At 44.2% G+C, this 19,467-nt stretch overlaps 1 protein-coding gene across 3 annotated transcripts in view; it reads left to right on the top strand.

The window, feature by feature from the left end:
- cfap68 (cilia and flagella associated protein 68) overlaps positions 1 to 19,467 on the top strand; it is a 77,432-nt gene that overhangs the window by 49,826 nt on the left and 8,139 nt on the right. Inside the window, exons 2-3 of one of the 3 annotated variants that reach the window (XM_069894873.1) lie at positions 9,694 to 9,797; positions 16,739 to 16,779. The exons of 1 other annotated variant lie outside the window; for it this stretch is intronic. In XM_069894873.1, the coding sequence (XP_069750974.1) occupies positions 9,694 to 9,797; positions 16,739 to 16,779 (145 nt within the window). The remainder of the gene's footprint in view (positions 1 to 9,693; positions 9,798 to 16,738; positions 16,780 to 19,467) is intronic. One more of the 3 variants, XM_069894874.1, reaches the window with a different exon arrangement.

The following is a 19,467-nucleotide window of genomic DNA, read 5'->3' on the forward strand; positions in this document are numbered from 1 at the left end:
CGGTTGCAAGGGAAAATTGGTTGGTTGGGGTTGGGTGTTGGGTTTTTCCTCCTTTGTCTTTTGTCAGTAAGGTGGGCTCTGCGGTCTTCTTCAAAGGAGGTTGCTGACCGCCGAACTGTGAGGCGCCAAGATGCACGGTTGGAAGCGATATCAGCCCACTGGCGGTGGCACCAAGAGATTTCTTTAGGCAGTCCTTGTACCTCTTCTTTGGTGCACCTCTGTCTTGGTGGCTAGTGGAGAGCTCACCATAGAACACGATCTTAGGAAGGCGATGGTCCTCCATCCTGGAGACGTGACCCACCCAGCGCAGTTGGGTCTTCAGCAGCATTGCGGACTCTGCCAGCTTGAGTACTTCGATGTTGGTGATGAAGTCATTCCAATGAATGTTGAGGATGGAGCGAAGACAGCACTGATGGAAGCGTTCTAGGAGCCGTAGGTGATGCCGGTAGAGGACCCATGATTCTGGGAGCCGAACAATAGCATGGGTATGACAATGACTCTGAACACGCTGATCTTTGTGTGTTTCTTCAGGTGGTTGTTTTTCCAGACTCTTTTGTGTAGTCTTCCAAAGGGGCTATTTGCCTTGGCGAGTCTGTTGTCTATCTCTTTGTTGATCCTTGCATCAGATGAAATGGTGCAGCCGAGGTAGGTAAACTGGTTGACCGTTTTGAGTTCTGTGTTCCCGATGGAGATGTGGAGGGGCTGGTGGTCATGGTGGGGAGCTGGCTGATGGAGGACCTCAGTTTTCTTCAGGCTGACTTCCAGGCCAAACATTTTGGCAGTTTCCGCAAAACAGGATGTCATGCGCTGGAGAGCTGGCTCTGAATGGGCAACTAAAGCGGCATCGTCTGCAAAGAGTAGTTCACGGACAAGTTGTTCTTGTGTCTTGGTGTGAGCTTCCAGGCGCCTCAGATTGAAGAGACTGCCATCCGTGCGGTACCGGATGTAACATTGTCTTCATTGTTGAGATGTTTCATGGCTTGTTTCAGCATCATGCTGAAGAAGATAGTAAAGAGGGTTGGTGCGAGGACACAGCCTTGCTTCACGCCATTGTCAATGGAGAAGGGTTCGGAGAGCTCATTGCTGTATCTGATCCGACCTTGTTGGCTTTCGTGCAGTTGGATAACCATGTTGAAGAACTTGGGGAGGAGGGGGGCATCCGAGGCGCTCTAGTATTTGTTAGACATTTATTTGGCAAAATAAAACCCTGGATCCTAATAATGCCTTGACTGTCAATGCTAAAGTAGGAACCATAGCATGCAAGTCACTAAAATATTTACAGCACCATTAAAATGTAATTGGTGAACTTTCAATCTTTCATTACTTAGTAATTTTTAACATTGATATAGTGTGACTGTACAGAAACATGTATATTAAAAAGTAATGGTATGGCATTTCACCTACTAAATATAGATCAGCAAATCCTCCCAGCATTTCTTTGTTGCAAAAGTCAGGTTAGATTTGTAAATCTATTGGCTGCAGTTGTGTTATGTTAAATTCCTGGCTGCTGAAGAAATGTATAAAGGATATATGAAGTTCAAACATCTGGTTGTTTATTTTTAAAAGATGTGTTAATTGTCCACCATCATCAGGAGGAAGCCCCTTTTATGGAGAGGGTCAACATAGTTCATTTGTCAGATTTGGCCTACTCCCGTGCTGTGATGTATGCACTCTGGGTACACCCATTAGCCAGACCTGCAGTTTAGTCTGCTGGCATGTGGGGCAATTATCCACCAATGTCCGTGCCTCATCATGTGTAAGAACCACCCCTAAGCCCTCCACCAACTGTCGCGTGCCGTCGGACCCCAGGTTGCCGCTCTTTCTGTGCACCCATGCTGCAAGGGAACTGGAGTCTGTATTGTCAAAGTGGGTGAAGGCTCAGCTGTACAATTCACAGTAGTGTTTTGTACAGATTCTGCCATGTCCCTATTGGTATGGGCATCCGCATAGTGGACCATGAGCACCCTCTGCCCAGCCTGTTCCCAGATGTTTTTTTCCGGTACTGCTGGCCCCAAAGTGGGAAGTTGTGAACCTCTCACCCCCCGTCTAGAGCCAGCAAGCCATCCACACCATTCACCACTGCCCATGAATCCGTATAGATATGAAGCGGACCCGTTGTCTCTTTAAGCATGAGCACTACCACAGCCAGCTCTGCGAGCTGACTGGAGCCCCCCGTCCCTTCCTGAGTCAAGGTCTTACCATTGGTGAGGTGTAGAGCCGCTGCTCTTCATAGTTGCCTTCTTCCAATGATGTGCTGTCTGTAAATCATCCCTGTTGTTCTTTATTGAGGGAGTCGAGCAGATGACACCAGAATACAGGAGAGAGATATACATCAGGGACCTCAGGAAGGGGACTGTTGCTCTCAGGGAGGGACATACAGCCCTCTGCCCAGTCTGCAATGCGCCTCCTTCATTTTACAATGGAGGACCTCTGATCACTGTCGCCAAGGCGGGGCATTCATGGGAATTGCCCCCCCCCCCAATGAGGTATTGTGACCCCCCCCCCACCCCAGCACAAGTGTCACTAGTCTCCATGCGATATAAGCAGTGCATTTATCTGTTATGTCAGAGGGAGGGGAAAGTGTGATGGCAGTGCACAGAGCAGGTTCATGGTAGGTAGGCAGGCATCACCTCCAGACCCCCTCCCCCCCACCAAGCTGAGCAAGTTTTTGAATGTCAGATTGTGTCCCCCCACCCTGTGATTACCCTAATACCCCATGATTAGATTTATTCTGACACCGATCCTGGCACGCAGCCCTCTTTATGGGTGGCATCAGCAGACGACCCACTGCAGGATGGGCAGGTGAGGCTGGAGTAATATGGTCTCAGTGGCCATTTGGTGCTCTGTGGGAGCTGGCATTCAAAAGGGCTGCAGTGGGAGACAGGCTCAGGGAGGATTTTAGTCCAGAAGCCAAATGAAACTGAAGCCATTAATTTTCTGATAGATACTCTACTCGTCCGTGGTGGGTGTGGCAGAAACTTAGTTCAAAGGGGACTCGTGTCTGGCAGGAAGCTAGCAGCAGTGTCTATTCAATTGCCTGCTTAGACTAGTTGAATGCCATTTTCCGCTCGCAAAACCCCAGTGGAATGTGGCTTTCTTTCTGGAGACTGCATAAAGTGGGCAGAGCAGCTTGGTGAAGTAGGCATGTACTGCCGCCAGTAGCCTAAAAGGCCGACAAAGCTCTGGGTCTCTGCTTTATTGGTGGGCACCACAGTGTTTAAAATGTTATTCTTTGCAGCTTCCAGACCTCCGCTCTCAGTGCAATTGAAAACCCAGGAAGAGGACTATCTGGCTGGGACCCTGTACCTTCTCTGGGCTTGACTGGCCAGCCACATTCACAAGGATTCTAGGACTCTAGTGCTTTCATCACAATCTCTTCTGTGAGGCCCTGGAGGAGTATGTCGTCGATGTCAGTGATATCAAAGTTGGGCCGGGGGAAAGGCAATAATTTTTAAATCATGGGCAATTAATCTTTGGCAGTGTTTGGGGCTGTGAATGTAATCCCGGGGCAGCTGACAGAAGGTGTATTGGTAAATGCAAACTGCTCTTGTGAAGGAGGACTCATAGGGATGAAAAAGAATGAGTTGGGGAGGTCCACTATAGTGTGCCAATGCTTGGCGTCCCTGCCCCCACAGTCCTCCACCACCTGAGAGGGAAGGGGAAAATGATGACCACAGCCCACTTGGCGGCTCCGACAGGATGGATGTCTGGGCAACCCTGAAGGTGAATTTCCCCTTATTGGTACACAGCGACTGCCCCTTGACTATGTTCTTGAGTGTCAAGAATGCACTCAGGGGAAGCTTCTACCCGGAGGGGGATGGGACAGGGTGACTCACTGCCTACGGAGAGGTAGAAGGTGACCTCTAGCAGTGAAAATTGAACGTCCTAATCTCTCTGTAGAAACCCGAGGTCCCCTCCAACCCGTTGGGTTCCCAGGGATAATGGTATGCTTAGCCCCAGTATTGACTAGCACTGGCTATTCCCCTTTTCCTAGTGTACAGCCACTGGGATAAATGGCCTTGGGTTTCCCGGGTGGGTCAGGACCATTGAACGGATCAACCAGGACCCTGCCCTTCACCCTATGAGACAGGGGTGGAGGTGTGCCACTCTTTGGTGGGGGATGGGGGGGAATTGGTGTGACTGTAAATTGGCCATTTCCTGTCGTACCAGAGATTATAATCTCTGCTCTGAGTGCGGCAGATACCACATCTGGTGGGGGAGGAGCAGAAGGCTGAGTAGTCTTGGTCGAGATGGGCGGTGCGATGGGTGTTGCACACCAGTATGTGTCAGGATGAAGTACGTTTCCCTGTGGGTTTGCGTTGAGGTGGTCTCACTGACCACACTGACATGGTGTATCTGTGTGGGAGCTCCCCATTCCATGTACTCTAGCCCCTTGAGAAGGATGATGGCTTCCCAGACAGTCCTACCAGTTGCTGGTCCCATCAAGGGCAAGACCACCTTGAGGTTAGGGCAGGCGGTGGTCACTAGGTGGTCTGCCAAAGTGGCGGTTACCCTGGCATCCTCAGGAAATTGCACTTGTGGGCACCCCCGTAGAATCTGGTAATGAGAGCCCATTCCCTGATTACCTTTGTGCCCTCTCAGGTCCCATTCCAGGAACATGGAACTTGGCCCACATCGCAGTCACCACTCGATCTCACAGGGTGGTGCCAGTCCCTTCAGACTGCATCCGCAGGGATTTGTTCACTGACTGCTGTGCCAACAGGTTCCAGATGGGAGAGGCAGATATGGGGGTGCCCCCTCAACCCACTGCTGGAGCAGCCCATGTGGCCAAGTGCTCTCCTGGTAATATCTGTCTCCTTGGTGGAGTAATCCCGGGTCTCTATGACCTTGTAATGCCCACTCACCCTCTCCCCATTCTCAGCTACCTCCACTTTGGTGGCAGCCAGTGGGGGTTCCTTGTGGTGGATTTGGGACCGTGTGGTCACTGGCTTGGCTTGCACAGTCCTGGCTCTGCAGGGAGGAGGGAGTGCATAATGGGACTCAGAATCAAAATTTGTTAATGGCATAATTTCACTTTTTTCCTAATTAATTTTGTGATCAGAAACTCTTTCATATTTCTCCAGTGTGGTCTGTAGTTTGGCCAAAGACTCATCAAGGTCTGATAAATACAACAGCAGATCATCTTCAAACAGATGAATTTTATGCTTTTCCTGCTCATAGCTGAATCCATTTATGTCCAGATCGCTCCTTATAATCTCTGCTAAACAAAGAGACTTGGAGACAGTGGCACCCCTTCCTACTGGATCTACTCAGAGGAAATATCAGCAACATTTAACAATTAATTATAATTTTGGCCTGTGGCTTATGATAAAGGGTTTTTATCCAATCAATAAATATTCGGCCCATTTCAAACTGTTCTAATACTTTGAATAGAAATGGCCACTCTAACCAATCAAATGCATTTTCTGCATCTAAAGATACAGTTATGCTCGGGTCCACTTTAGACTTCGCCGGATGAATTATACTGAATAATCTGCCCAAATTATTCACAGTGTGTCTTTTTTTAAACAAAGCCTACCTGATCCAGATTCATCAATTTAGGTAAATATTGCCCTAGTCTATTAGCTAGCGCTTTAGCCAAAATCTTCTAATCCGCATTTAATAAGGAAATAGGCCTATATGAGGATGGTTTTAGCGGCTCTCTGTTCTTCAGTATCACCATGATAATAGCTGATGGTAAGGATTGCGGAGAGTCTAAGTCTCTGCCGCCCGGCAATGCATGGCCTGTCAGCTAAGCCACTAGCTTGCTGAACCTGACTATCGTCTGTCTATCTGGGGATCCTAATTTCTAACCCCGATGTTCCCCTGCAACTCGCGGGTCAACTCCTGCTGCCCCTGTCTGTGAGGACCACATGTGCACCTGACAAGACACCCACACACACTTTGACTTTGGTTAGTATAATCTCCCACATGTTTAGTTATTGTGCGTGTCTGGCCAAGATTCCTTGAACCTTGCTCACAGCACCAAGTGTTTTGTGTGATCAAGTCAGGTTCAATGGGTTCATAGAGAAAGGAGTCTGGACACACACTGAACAGACAAAGGATGAACTTTATTGCATACACAGGGAAACTGTAATAAGGAACACACAAAAACAACATTCAGTTCTAAAATAATGTAAGCATTCACATCGGATACAATGATCTCTGATACCATTGGCCATCGACTCTCTCTATTATACATGTGAAGTAATATTCAATAACTAGCATACTCTTACTAGACAGGAACTTCAACATGCACTCCTGGTTCCCTATTGCAACAGGGTACAGCTCAATGCTAAGTATTCCCACACAATACTATATTCCCATTCTAAATGTAGTGCACCGTTACCAATGACTCCTCCAGCAATGTCCACAGTTCACAACCTGGTGCAGAGCAGCGTTCGTAGTCAGGACCAAGGAGCAAAGAGGATGATCTGCTGTACCTGGTAAGCTTGTGGCAGCACACATATTTGTGGCGGTGAACTGGCCCTGATTGTCACGCGTGGTCAGCGGAGCAGTCGCAGCAAAGATTCCAGTATAGACTGGAAGCAGGTGTACGTGCTTACGTCAGCATGACATGAGTTCCGGTATGCGAGTGGCGGGCTCCAGACAGCCTTAAAGGCTGTAGTGTGAACTTCAAAGTAAATCAGTTGTGGTTAATGAGCTTCCAGCCTGCTGTCTCAGCTTCTCACTGTGGTTGCGCACAATCCACTACAGGCTTTCCATGTTCAGTAAGCTGGGGAATATGGCCCAGGTAATTAATGATTTAAAGCGATTAATGGTCAGGTGTGCATAATGAGTGGGCAGAGTAGAACTTTGATCGGCAGGTGATGCGACCCCTGACGAAGTTCCAGACAGAGAAGTCACGTGGCTCTCCACAATCCACATGTGGTGCACACAATAATCACATTGTCACGATGGAGGGATGAGATGGCTTTAATTACCAAAAACCTGAGCAATACTGATACACTACTTGGCCGGGTTCCAGGTACAGGAGCAAGAGAGGGCAAGTCCGGGCACACCAGCCTTTACTGGGAAATCCTGGGAGGACCAAGGGAGGGGTTAGTGAAGGTCAGCGAGGTTCGGAATGGCCAGTCCATACATCTATACAAATGCCTTTCACGACACCTCACGACAGTGACCCTGTTAAATTATGCTTGCTAACACTCCTACTAACATTTTGCACTTTAAACATGTAACCCGAGGATAATTTATTGGTACTGTTGAACGTGACACTATGGCTGTTCCTGCTAAAATTTATTTACTTTTGTTGGATTTCATTTACTGTAAGACAACCATTCTGTGCATTTTCTAATGTTTTTGTACCAGGTTTCATCCTTCAGTGTGAGAACCCCATTTTAGTTTGATCTGCAAATGCTGAATTGCTTTATTTACTGAATCAACTTCATTGAATATAAATTATAACTTGGTCCCAGGAATAATCACTCTTAAATAACTCTTTCCAACTTCCTCAATCTGAATATCTGGTCCTTGCCCATGGTTACTCCAAACTCTAATCAGTGTTGTGAGCATAATGTATCCTACTTCATTTTTGAAAGGTGGTAATATTCTTGATCTAAATGCAGACATTTTTTGTGAAGTTGATGGATGGAAATTTTAGAGGGCCACAAAGAGAAAGAAAAATTAAATGGAGATTCATCAAGATAACATGGTTGTTCAATCAAAAGCCTGCAATGAAAATGAGCAAATAAAGGGTGTGCCATATCTGTGCCTTAGTCTAAGTTTCCATTTGTAATTATTGGCTTAATTTACTGTTTCACATCACTCATAATGCATGCAGGGTTTGAGATATGGAATTATGACAAAGGAATCCCTTTATGTCCAGATTGCTCCTTATAATCTCTGCTAACGGTTCAATTTCCAAAACAAAGAGACCTGGAGACAGTGGTCAAACTAGATGATGTTGAGCAGCACTGGTTTGAATGTGAAATTGTAAATTAGCAGTCAAAAACAATTTGTTACAAAATGCATGTCTTGTGCATTTATTCAAATGATCAACCCCTTCCTGATTAGGTACTATTTATTTGAAGGTTTTAGTTGGATACATAATGATAAATTGTAAGTTCACAGAGAAGATAGCTGGAACAGCAAGCGAAAGCTGTGGCCTTGAGCCTCGCTGGGAGAGGAAATCTAAACTGCAGTTTGATTTGAATTGTCAGAATTAAACACAAACATATAACCATATAACCACTTACAGCACAGAACAGGCCAGTTCGGCCCTACTAGTCCATGCCGTAGCAAATCCCCACCCTCCTAGTCCCGCTGACCAGCACCCGGTCCATTCCACTCTAGTCCCCTCCTATCCATGTAACGATCCAGTCTTTCCTTAAATGTAACCAATGATCCCGCCTCGACCACGTCTGCCGGAAGCTCATTCCACATCCCCACCACCCTCTGCGTAAAGAAATTTCCCCTCATGTTCCCCTTATAATTTTACCCCTTCAATCTTAAACCATGTCCTCTAGTTTGAATCTCCCCTTTTCTTAATTAAAAAAGCCTATCCACATTTACTCTGTCTGTCCCTTTTAAAATCTTAAACACCTCTATCAAGTCCCCTCTCAATTTTCTACGCTCCAGAGAAAAAAGCCCCAGTCTGCACAACCTTTCCCTGTAACTCAGACCCTGAAATCCTGTCAACATTCTCGTGAACCTTCTCTGGACTCTCTCTATTTTGTTTATATCTTTCCTATAATTTGGTGACCAAAACTGTACACAGTACTCCAAATTTGGCCTCACCAATGCCTTGTATAATTTCATCATAACCTCTCTACTCTTGAATTCAATACTCTGATTTATGAAGGCCAACATTCCAAATGCCTTCTTCACCACACCATCTACCTGAGTATCAGCCTTGTAGCTAGAAATATTTAAAAAAAAACTCCAAGTGGACGATAAGCACCGACTGCATGGAATTACAATCTCAATTGTATTAAAGCTGGAAAAGGAAAATCCTGTGATAACCACACTTAACAATAATTGGCTACATTCTAGAATATTAGTAATTATTCTGAGATAATTAGTAAAGGTTTGTGACACATGATTATATAAAGGTGCTGTTATTTATAAAACAAATATCTAGAATAAAACAAACCAGGCTGTTGTCTGCTACTCAGCAGGATTTTAAAATCGGTCTTCAACAATTAATTCAGTTTTTTTGATGTCATGAAAGATTCTTCCTGCAGATAACATATACACTATATTTAATCTGTATTGAACTTTCTGTCTCACCTTTTTGTTCCCAATTTTGAAGCACTTTTTCCAAAGAACTCACTATATATTCAAACATAACCATTCCAATGTGATACAAGTGTTTCAATTTGCAGTTAAATGTCCTTGACACATTCAATTAATGATAAGAATATCATGGAATACTACAGCACAGTACAGGCCCTCAGCCCACTATGACAGGCCAATTTATGTAAACCTATTCCACAACAAAATAATTTTTCCTGACCTCACACTCATAACCCTCTATTTTTCTTGCATCCACGTGCCAATCTAAGAGTCTTTTGAACGTTCCTATTGTACCAGCCTCCATCACCACCATACTCTTCAAAACAGTTTTGAAACTTACTGACCTCTGTCAATGAATCGCCAACACTTCGTTGCTTCTTGTTTTCTCTATGTACTTGTAATAATTATTCACTTTAATCATCCACTTACTTTTCCAAGATATTACTGGAATGCAGAAGGCAAACAAAAAAACTGCAGATGTTGGAATCTTGAGCAGGCAAATAATTGCTGGAGGAACATTGCAGGTCAGACAGCATCCACAGGTGAAATTATCAGTCAAATGGATTGCTGCTTGCCTAGAAATGTAATGATATTTTTTAAAAATTGTATATAATTATTGAAACAACCTCCTTTGCGAATATAACTCCCAAGTCCATTTCCACATCCGAATTTTGACTTTTCTCCCCATTCACATAAATCATCTGCCCTTTTATTCCATCTACTAAAATGCATGACCATGCACTTTCCAATACTGTATTGCATTTGCCACTCTTCCCATTCTCCCAATCTATTTAAGCCTTTCTGCAGCCTATTTCATCATTACTACCTGCCCCTATCTTTTGCCCCTTTCACACTAACAAGTGATCCCAGGAATCAAATGCTAATCGGCCTTTAAAGTAGCAAGTGTGAAAGCAAAATCAGCTCAATGCTGGCGTTAGATGACATCATCTCACACTGAGGCCTCTCGACCCCTTGTACAATCCCCAGCATCTGCAGTCAAGTGTGAAAGGGGTAACTGCAATGACCCAAGTTTTTGCGTGAGTGCAGGAAGAAAAGATTAAAATGAAGGTATAAACTTTGCCATGGGAAAGTTGAAGTGGTGGGGGGGAGAGAGAGAGAGAGAGAGAGAGGAAATAAATAGCAATAAATAGCAAAGCAGACAATTTTTAAACAGCGTGGGAAAATTAGTAGCGTTATTAGTGCACAATTTATAAAGACCGTGGGGGAAAAAAGCAATGGCGGACCTGACTTCCCAGAATCCTGTGCAGCAGAGAAACCTCTCTATGAATGCTCCATGTATGCAGCTGGGCATATAGCCCTGGCTCTGCCACATGGAATTCTGGGAGAGCAGGTCCGCCATTGCTTTTTCCCCACGGTACTTATAAATTGTGCGCAATTGAGCTACCAACTTTCCCATGCTGTTTAAATTGTATGCGATTGTGCTACCAACTTTGCCACACTGTATAAATTGAGCGCTATAGCACTACCAACTTTTCCACCCTGTTTAAAAATTGTCCACTATTACTATTTATTGCTCGCACTTTCCCACGGTCCCTTATAAAGGTTTATATAGATTGGCACAACAATAACAGGAGCTGAAGGGCTCATACTGTGCTGTACGTAAAGCTTAATTATATTATAATATTTTGTTCAAATATAAGATCATAATACATTGATCAGGATTTAGGGCAGGTTCACCATCACTCGTCATGATGTCACCAGTAGTAGGTAGAACAGTCCTAACCCTGGGGATGGGTCCATACAAGTGTGAAAGTGTTCAGTGTCCCAGGAGTGGTAAAGTGTGAAAAGCTAAACCCCCATTCCTATCCCAGGACAGCCAATTTAATGGGATGCAAATCTGAAAGGGGCTATAGTTTCATCTGCAAACTTATCCAAAAAGTCATTTATTCCACAATCCAAATCATTAACATATAATGTAAAAAGAAGTTGCCCCAACACTGGCCTCTGCAGAACACCACTGGTAACCAGTAGGCAACCTGAATAGGATCCCTTTATTTCCACTGTCCATTTCCTGCCTATCAGCCAATGCTCCACCTTTGCTAGTATCTGTCCATGAGCTCTCATCTTATTAAGCAGTCTTAAAGCCTTCTGAAAGTTCTAATATACATTCACTGCTTCACCTTTGTTTCGCCACTTGTACTGTAGTTTCCGCAAAAAAAATTGCAATTGTTTGTCAGTCAAGATTTTCCCTTCAGGGAACCATGTTGACTTTGGCCTATCTTGTTATAGGCCTCCAGGTATTCTGCAACCTCAACCGTGACAATTGACTCCAACAACTTCCTCTCCACCAATATTAGCTTAACAGGTCTATAATTTGCTTTCTGCTGCCTCCTTCCATTTTTAAATAGCAGAATGACCTTGGCAATTTGCCAGTCCTCCCGGAACCATGCCAGAATTTACTGATTCTTGGAAGATTATTGCTAATGCCTCCACAATCTCTATAGCTAGAACCCGAGAGTGCATTCCAACTGGTCCAGGAGACTTAACTACTCTTAGCCCATTCAGCTTCCCAAGCATCTTCTTTTTGTTGATCGTGACTGTACTCATCTCTTTTCTGATAGCCTTGAAGTCCAGTAAACTGCTACAGTCTTCCACAGGAAAGATTGATGCAAAATACTCATTCAGTTCCTCTGCCATCTCCTTATCTCCCATTATAATTTCCCTAGTGTCATTTTATCAGTCATATCTACTCTTGCCTCTTTTACTTTTAATATATTTAAAGAAATGTTTAATATACTTTTTGATATTATTTGCTAGCTTCTTTTCAAAATTCATCTTTTTCTTCCTAGTTGTTTTCTGTAAGCTTTTAAAAGCTTCCCAGTCCTCTACCTTGTCACTATTTTTTGCTTCCTTGTATTCCCTTTCTTAAAAAACCATGCTGAAGACATTCGATACATTCTTTTCTTGGGATCCAGCATCAACCTGTATATTGAAATCCCTCGTGACTATTGTAACATTGCCTTTGTTGCATATCTTCTCTATCTCCTTCTATTAGATTGGACGCCACATCCTGGCTATTGTTTGATGGCCTGTATACAATTTCCATTAAGGTCTTTTTACCCTACCCCCTCTGCCTACTTTCCTGTCCTTCTTGTACACTGTGTATCCACAGATACACCAACAGATACAGAGCTCCCAACTGTGGTCTTTCAGCCATGACTCAGTGATGGCCACATTGTCATACCTTCCAACTTCCAGCTGCGCTACTAGATCTTCAACCTTATTTCTTGTTCTTCTTTGGCTTGGCTTCGCGGACGAAGATTTATGGAGGGGGTAAAAAGTCCACGTCAGCTGCAGGCTCGTTTGTGGCTGACAAGTCCGATGCGGGACAGGCAGACACGGTTGCAGCGGTTGCAGGGGAAAATTGTTTGGTTGGGGTTGGGTGTTGGGTTTTTCCTCCTTTGCCTTTTGTCAGTGAGGTGGGCTCTCCGGTCTTCTTCAAAGGAGGTTGTGCCCGCCAAACTGTGAGGCGCCAAGATGCACGGTTTGAGGCGTTATCAGCCCACTGGCGGTGGTCAATGTGGCAGGCACCAAGAGATTTCTTTAGGCAGTCCTTGTACCTTTTCTTTGGTGCACCTCTGTCACGGTGGCCAGTGGAGAGCTCGCCATATAACACAATCTTGGGAAGGCGATGGTCCTCCATTCTGGAGACGTGACCCATCCAGCGCAGCTGGATCTTCAGCAGCGTGGACTCGATGCTGTCGACCTCTGCCATCTCGAGTACTTCGACGTTAGGGATGAAAGCGCTCCAATGGATGTTGAGGATGGAGCGGAGACAACGTTGGTGGAAGCGTTCTAGGAGCCGTAGGTGGTGCCGGTAGAGGACCCATGATTCGGAGCCGAACAGGAGTGTGGGTATGACAACGGCTCTGTATTCGCTTATCTTTGTGAGGTTTTTCAGTTGGTTGTTTTTCCAGACTCTTTTGTGTAGTCTTCCAAAGGCGCTATTTGCCTTGGCGAGTCTGTTGTCTATCTCATTGTCGATCCTTGCAACTGATGAAATGGTGCAGCCGAGATAGGTAAACTGGTTGACCGTTTTGAGTTTTGTGTGCCCGATGGAGATGTGGGGGGGCTGGTAGTCATGGTGGGGAGCTGGCTGATGGAGGACCTCAGTTTTCTTCAGGCTGACTTTCAGGCCAAACATTTTGGCAGTTTCTGCAAAGCAGGATGTGAAGCGCTGAAGAGCTGGCTCTGAATGGGCAACTAAAGCGGCATCGTCTGCAAAGAGTAGTTCACGGACAAGTTGCTCTTGTGTCTTGGTGTGAGCTTGCAGGCGCCTCAGATTGAAGAGACTGCCATCCGTGCGGTACCGGATGTAAACAGCGTCTTCATTGTTGAGGTCTTTCATGGCTTGGTTCAGCATCATGCTGAAGAAGATTGAAAAGAGGGTTGGTGCGAGAACACAGCCTTGCTTCACGCCATTGTTAATGGAGAAGGGTTCAGAGAGCTCATTGCTGTATCTGACCCGACCTTGTTGGTTTTCGTGCAGTTGGATAATCATGTTGAGGAACTTTGGGGGACATCCGATGCACTCTAGTATTTGCCAAAGCCCTTTCCTGCTCACGGTGTCGAAGGCTTTGGTGAGGTCAACAAAGGTGATGTAGAGTCCTTTGTTTTGTTCTCTGCACTTTTCTTGGAGCTGTCTGAGGGCAAAGACCATGTCAGTAGTAAGGAACTACTTATTTCTTGTACTGCATACATTTATATAGACGACCTTCAGTGTTGTATTTATTACCCTTTTCAATTTTGTTTCCAAAGTTAATTCCTTAATTTTATGCTAGCAATTTTGCCCTGTTGACTTCCCAACCTTTCTCACAGTCTTGCTACACAGTGTATCTATTTGTGTGACTTCTGCTCTATTCAGTCCCTTCTCAGTCTGGTTCCCATTCCCCTTCCAAACTAGTTTAATCCTTCCCAACAGCTCTAGCAAATATTCCCTCTAGGATATTAATCCCCCTCCTGCTCAGGTTCAGCCCATCCTTTTTGTACCCCTGTACCAACACTTCAGCCATGCATTCATCTGCCATAACCTCTTATTCCTGCCCTCACTGGTGCATAACACAGTCAGATATCCAGAGATTACCACCCTTGAGCTCCTACTTTTTGGTTTCCTTCCTAATTCCCTATATTCCCTCATCCTTTTTCCTATTTATATCTTTGGTACTGAACCCATATGGACCATGCCATCTGACTTCACACTATCCCACTTCAGAATGCTGTGAACTCAATTTGAGACATCCCTGCCCCTGTCACCTGGGAGTTTCAATCTTGTGCACAGAACCTCCTATCTGTTCACCATTCAAATCCCTAATTACCACAGCTCTCCCCTTTCCCCACGCCCCCCCATCCCCTGTTCCTTTGGAGCCAAAGAACCAGACTTTGTGCCAGAGACTTGACCACTACCTCTTGTCCCTGGTTGATCATTTCCCACCTTCTCCACCCACCCCCCCCAGCAGTATCAAAAAGATTATGCTTGTTGTTGAGGGGAACAGCCACAGGGGTGCCCTATTCCCATTCTGTCTCCTAATAGTTTCGCAGTTACCTGTCTCTTGCCTCTTGGGTGTGATTGTCTCCTATAGCTTCTGTCTATCAGCTCCTCTGCTTCCCAAATGATCCAGAGTTCATCCAGCTCCAGTTCCTTAACACAGTCAATATGAAGCTGCAGCTGGAAGCACCTCATGCAGGCATAGTTATTACAGACACTTCTGCTGTCCCAGAGTTCCAAATCCTGCAATTGGAACATAAAATTGTCTTAGCCGCCATTGTGTCTCAATGCAAGGAGAATTTGTAATAAAGTGGATGAATGTGGAGATAGCTGTTAATGACTAGGATATAGTTGGGATCACAGAGACATGGCTTCAGGGGGACCGTGACTGGGAGCTCAACATTCAGGGTTACTCGACATTCAGGGGGGATAGACAGAATGGAAAAAGGTGGAGTAGCATGGGCAAGAGTGACCACAATATGGTGGAATTCTTCATTAGAATGGAATGTGACAGAGTTGAATCAGATACAAAGGTTCTGAACTTAAAGAGGGGTAACTTTGATGGTATGAGATGTGAATTGGCTAAAATAGATTGGCAAAGGGTACTTAAAGGACTAACGGTAGAAATGCAATGGTTCAAGGATAGCTTGGAGCAAGTACTACAAATGTACATCCCAGTTTGTAAAAAGAATAAATTAAGGAGGGTAGCACATCCATGGCTAACAAGAGAAATCAGAGAGCATCAAATCCAAAGAAGCAGCATATAAATTAGCCACCAAAAAAATTCCTGATGATTGGGAGCAATTCAGAATTCTGCAGAGGAGGACAAAATGATTAATTAAGAAAGGTAAAAGGGATTATGGTAGGGAACATAAAAAATTACTGTAAAAGCTTTTATCGATACGTTGAGAAAGAGGTTAGTTAAGACAAATGTGGGTCCATTGCAGACAGAAATGGGTGAGTTAATCATGGGGAACATTGATTGGGACATTCCCATGAATGCTTCCCGATCTGTGCATAGGACTCTCTCCTTGTGATTTGAATTTCATAGCATTTTCTCTCTGGACATTATTTGTCTCCCCACTTATATTATCCAATTTATTCCTATTACAGGAAAACACCATTGTTTTTTTAAATTTTTTTTTATTTTTCACACTGTGAACCATATCAACCAAAGTACATACAAACATTTCCCTCTTAAATATACACAGTGGCATTTTCTCTCCTTTTTTTCCCTTACCTTCCCTCCCCCCTCCAAAACCAATAAACATTCAACATATACAATACAATAAAACCATTAAAAATGTCATCACACAATGAAAAATAAACAAGAAAAATGTGTCATCTACTTTTACACACTGGATCAAGTCATTTTGTCTTCTTATCATTTTAGGGGGTGGACGTCCGAGGCAAGCCCTCTCTGTTTTGTTCCATATATGGTTCCCAAATTTGTTCAAATAATGTGACTTTATTTTTTAAATTATATGTTATTTTTTCCAATGGAATACACTTATTCATTTCCACATACCATTGCTGTACTCTCAGGCTCTCTTCCGATTTCCAAGTTGACATCATACATTTTTTTGCTACAGCTAAGGCTATCATCATAAATCTTTTTTGCGCTTCATCCAGTTTGAGGCCTAATTCCTTACTTCTTATATTACTTAGAAGAAAGATCTTTGGATTTTTTGGTATGTTGTTTTTTGTGATTTTATTTAATACGTGATCTAGATCTTCCCAAAACTTTTTCACTTTCTCACATGCCCAAATTGCATGTACTGTTGTTCCCGTTTCTGGAAAACACCATTGTTGACCTCCATTCAGATCAAAAACGTGTCCTTCATCTTCATTTGCTCTTTCCTATTGTGATATCAGTTTAATATCCGAGGTATTTCCTATCTCTGCAACTGTGTATCTAAAAAAATATGCTCTTTAATTACAAATTTCAGTTGACTAAAGGTCACTTTTCTTCCACAGGAACAAATCGAGAAAGAGTAAATCAAAAAAGAACAATACAGGTGAGTGATCAGGAAGTTAATGAGTTAATATGATGATCAAATAAAAATAGACAATCTGGAATTGCTCGGCAGGGCAGGTCACATCAGTAAAAGAGAAACAGCTATTAACTATTTTTCAGTTGTTTTGTGGGTGATATTTATAGAATAAAAGCAAAGATCATTTATATTTGTCACGTCATTTCTGTGCTCGTCGACAAACAGATGCTGAGCTTTGGCTCACCTTTACACCAGATTCATATAACCTTCAGTTTGTGGTGACAAGTGGACATCCAGGCAGTTTTTTAAAAACACTATCATAATTTTTGCTTCTCCCAATGTTGAAGGTAATGAGTTCCAGAGCCCCTGCACCATTTGGGTGAAAACAGTTTTATTTATTCTATGAATTATTTTAAATATATACCATCTGAACTTTGCCCACACCCTGGTTCTTCTGCTCGATTCTATTTCGGCTCTCCTAATTTTATGCACTTGAGTCAACCTTCGCTCAGCTTCCTCCATTCCAGCCTACCCCAATCTTTCCTTATGCTGATTGTTATCCTGTCCAACACTCTCCTAATCTCCACTTCAAGTACACTTTCCAGTGTACTTGAATCTTTCCTAACTAAAACATAAATTTCACTGACTGATTATTTTCTCTTTCATCTTTGCTCATACCATCCCTGTTGTTATCCAAGTGTGTGAGAAGGTGGTTGGAAGATCTGGCCTTATAAGAAAGCACTGTGTCCTTACAGTTGTCAGAAAATTATCTTGCCAGGTGTTCTGGCCAATATTAAACCATGTTCCTCCCCTGCACTACAACAGTTTTGTATTCCTGAACTTGAAAGTGAGGTGCAGTACTTAGTTTCAGTCACTGGGTGTCAGCAGCCACTGACTCAGCTCCATTGGTCATAAACACACACATTGAAAAGCTAGTACATGAAAAGTGAAGAAGAAAATTTAAACCAATCCTAACTAAGGATGAATATGCAAAAATGCAAAATAATGGGGCCAAGAAAGTCTTGAAAGCAAGAAGATTTTAATAAACTTAACAAGTCACAGATGACTGCTTTAGACCATGGCTTGCAACGATCCTGCTGTTGTATGGCTGTTGTGTCAAGATTGGCATGCTAAACTAACTCATCCAGTGTTAATGTGCCAGAGATCTTTCTTCTAAGTAATATAAGAAGTAAAGAATCAGGCCTTAAACTGGATGAAGCGCAAAAAAGATTTATGATGAGAGCCTTAGCTGTAGCAAAAAAATGTATAATGCCAACTTGGAAATCAGAAGAGAGCCTGAGAGTACAGCAGTGATACATGGAAATGAATAAATGTATTCCATTGGAAAAAAATAACATATAATTTAAAAAAATAAAGTCACATTATTTGAACAAATTTGGGAACCGTACATAGAACACAACAGAGAGGGCCTCCACCCCCTAAAATGATAGAATGAGAAGACAACCAAATTTAAAAATAGATGACACAATTTTCTTGTTTATTTTCATTGTGTGATAACATTGTTCAATGAGTTTATTGTATTGTATACATTGAACGTTTAATGGGTTTGGAGGGGGGTGGGAAGGAGGGAGGGAAGGGAGGGGGAAAAAGGGGAGAAAATGACACTGCATATTACCGCACGGATGGCAGTCTCTTCAATCTGAGGCGCCTGCAAGCTCACACCAAGACACAAGAGAAACTTGTCCGTGAACTACTCTTTGCAGATGATGCCGCTTTAGTTGCCCATTCAGAGCCAGCTCTTCAGCGCTTGACGTCCTGCTTTGCGGAAACTGCCAAAATGTTTGGCCTGGAAGTCAGCCTGAAGAAAACTGAGGTCCTCCATCAGCCAGCTCCCCACCATGACTACCAGCCCCCCCACATCTCCATCGGGCACACAAAACTCAAAACGGTCAACCAGTTTACCTATCTCGGCTGCACCATTTCATCAGATGCAAGGATCGACAATGAGATAGACAACAGACTCGCCAAGGCAAATAGCGCCTTTGGAAGACTACACAAAAGAGTCTGGAAAAACAACCAACTGAAAAACCTCACAAAGATAAGCGTATACAGAGCCGTTGTCATACCCACACTCCTGTTCGGCTCCGAATCATGGGTCCTCTACCGGCACCACCTACGGCTCCTAGAACGCTTCCACCAGCGTTGTCTCCGCTCCATCCTCAACATCCATTGGAGCGCTCACACCCCTAACGTCGAGGTACTCGAGATGGCAGAGGTCGACAGCATCGAGTCCACGCTGCTGAAGATCCAGCTGCGCTGGATGGGTCACGTCTCCAGAATGGAGGACCATCGCCTTCCCATGATCGTATTATATGGCGAGCTCTCCACTGGCCACCGTGACAGAGGTGCACCAAAGAAAAGGTACAAGGACTGCCTAAAGAAATCTCTTGGTGCCTGCCACATTGACCACCGCCAGTGGGCTGATAACGCCTCAAACCGTGCATCTTGGCGCCTCACAGTTTGGCGGGCAGCAGCCTCCTTTGAAGAAGACCGCAGAGCCCACCTCACTGACAAAAGGCAAAGGAGGAAAAACCCAACACCCAACCCCAACCAACCAATTTTCCCTTGCAACCGCTGCAATCGTGTCTGCCTGTCCCGCATCGGACTGGTCAGCCACAAACGAGCCTGCAGCTGACGTGGACTTTTTTACCCCCTCCATAAATCTTCGTCCGCGAAGCCAAGCCAAAGAAA

Source organism: Narcine bancroftii, chromosome 8, assembly GCF_036971445.1.
Source record: "Narcine bancroftii isolate sNarBan1 chromosome 8, sNarBan1.hap1, whole genome shotgun sequence".
NCBI classification, from domain to species: Eukaryota; Metazoa; Chordata; class Chondrichthyes; order Torpediniformes; family Narcinidae; genus Narcine; species Narcine bancroftii.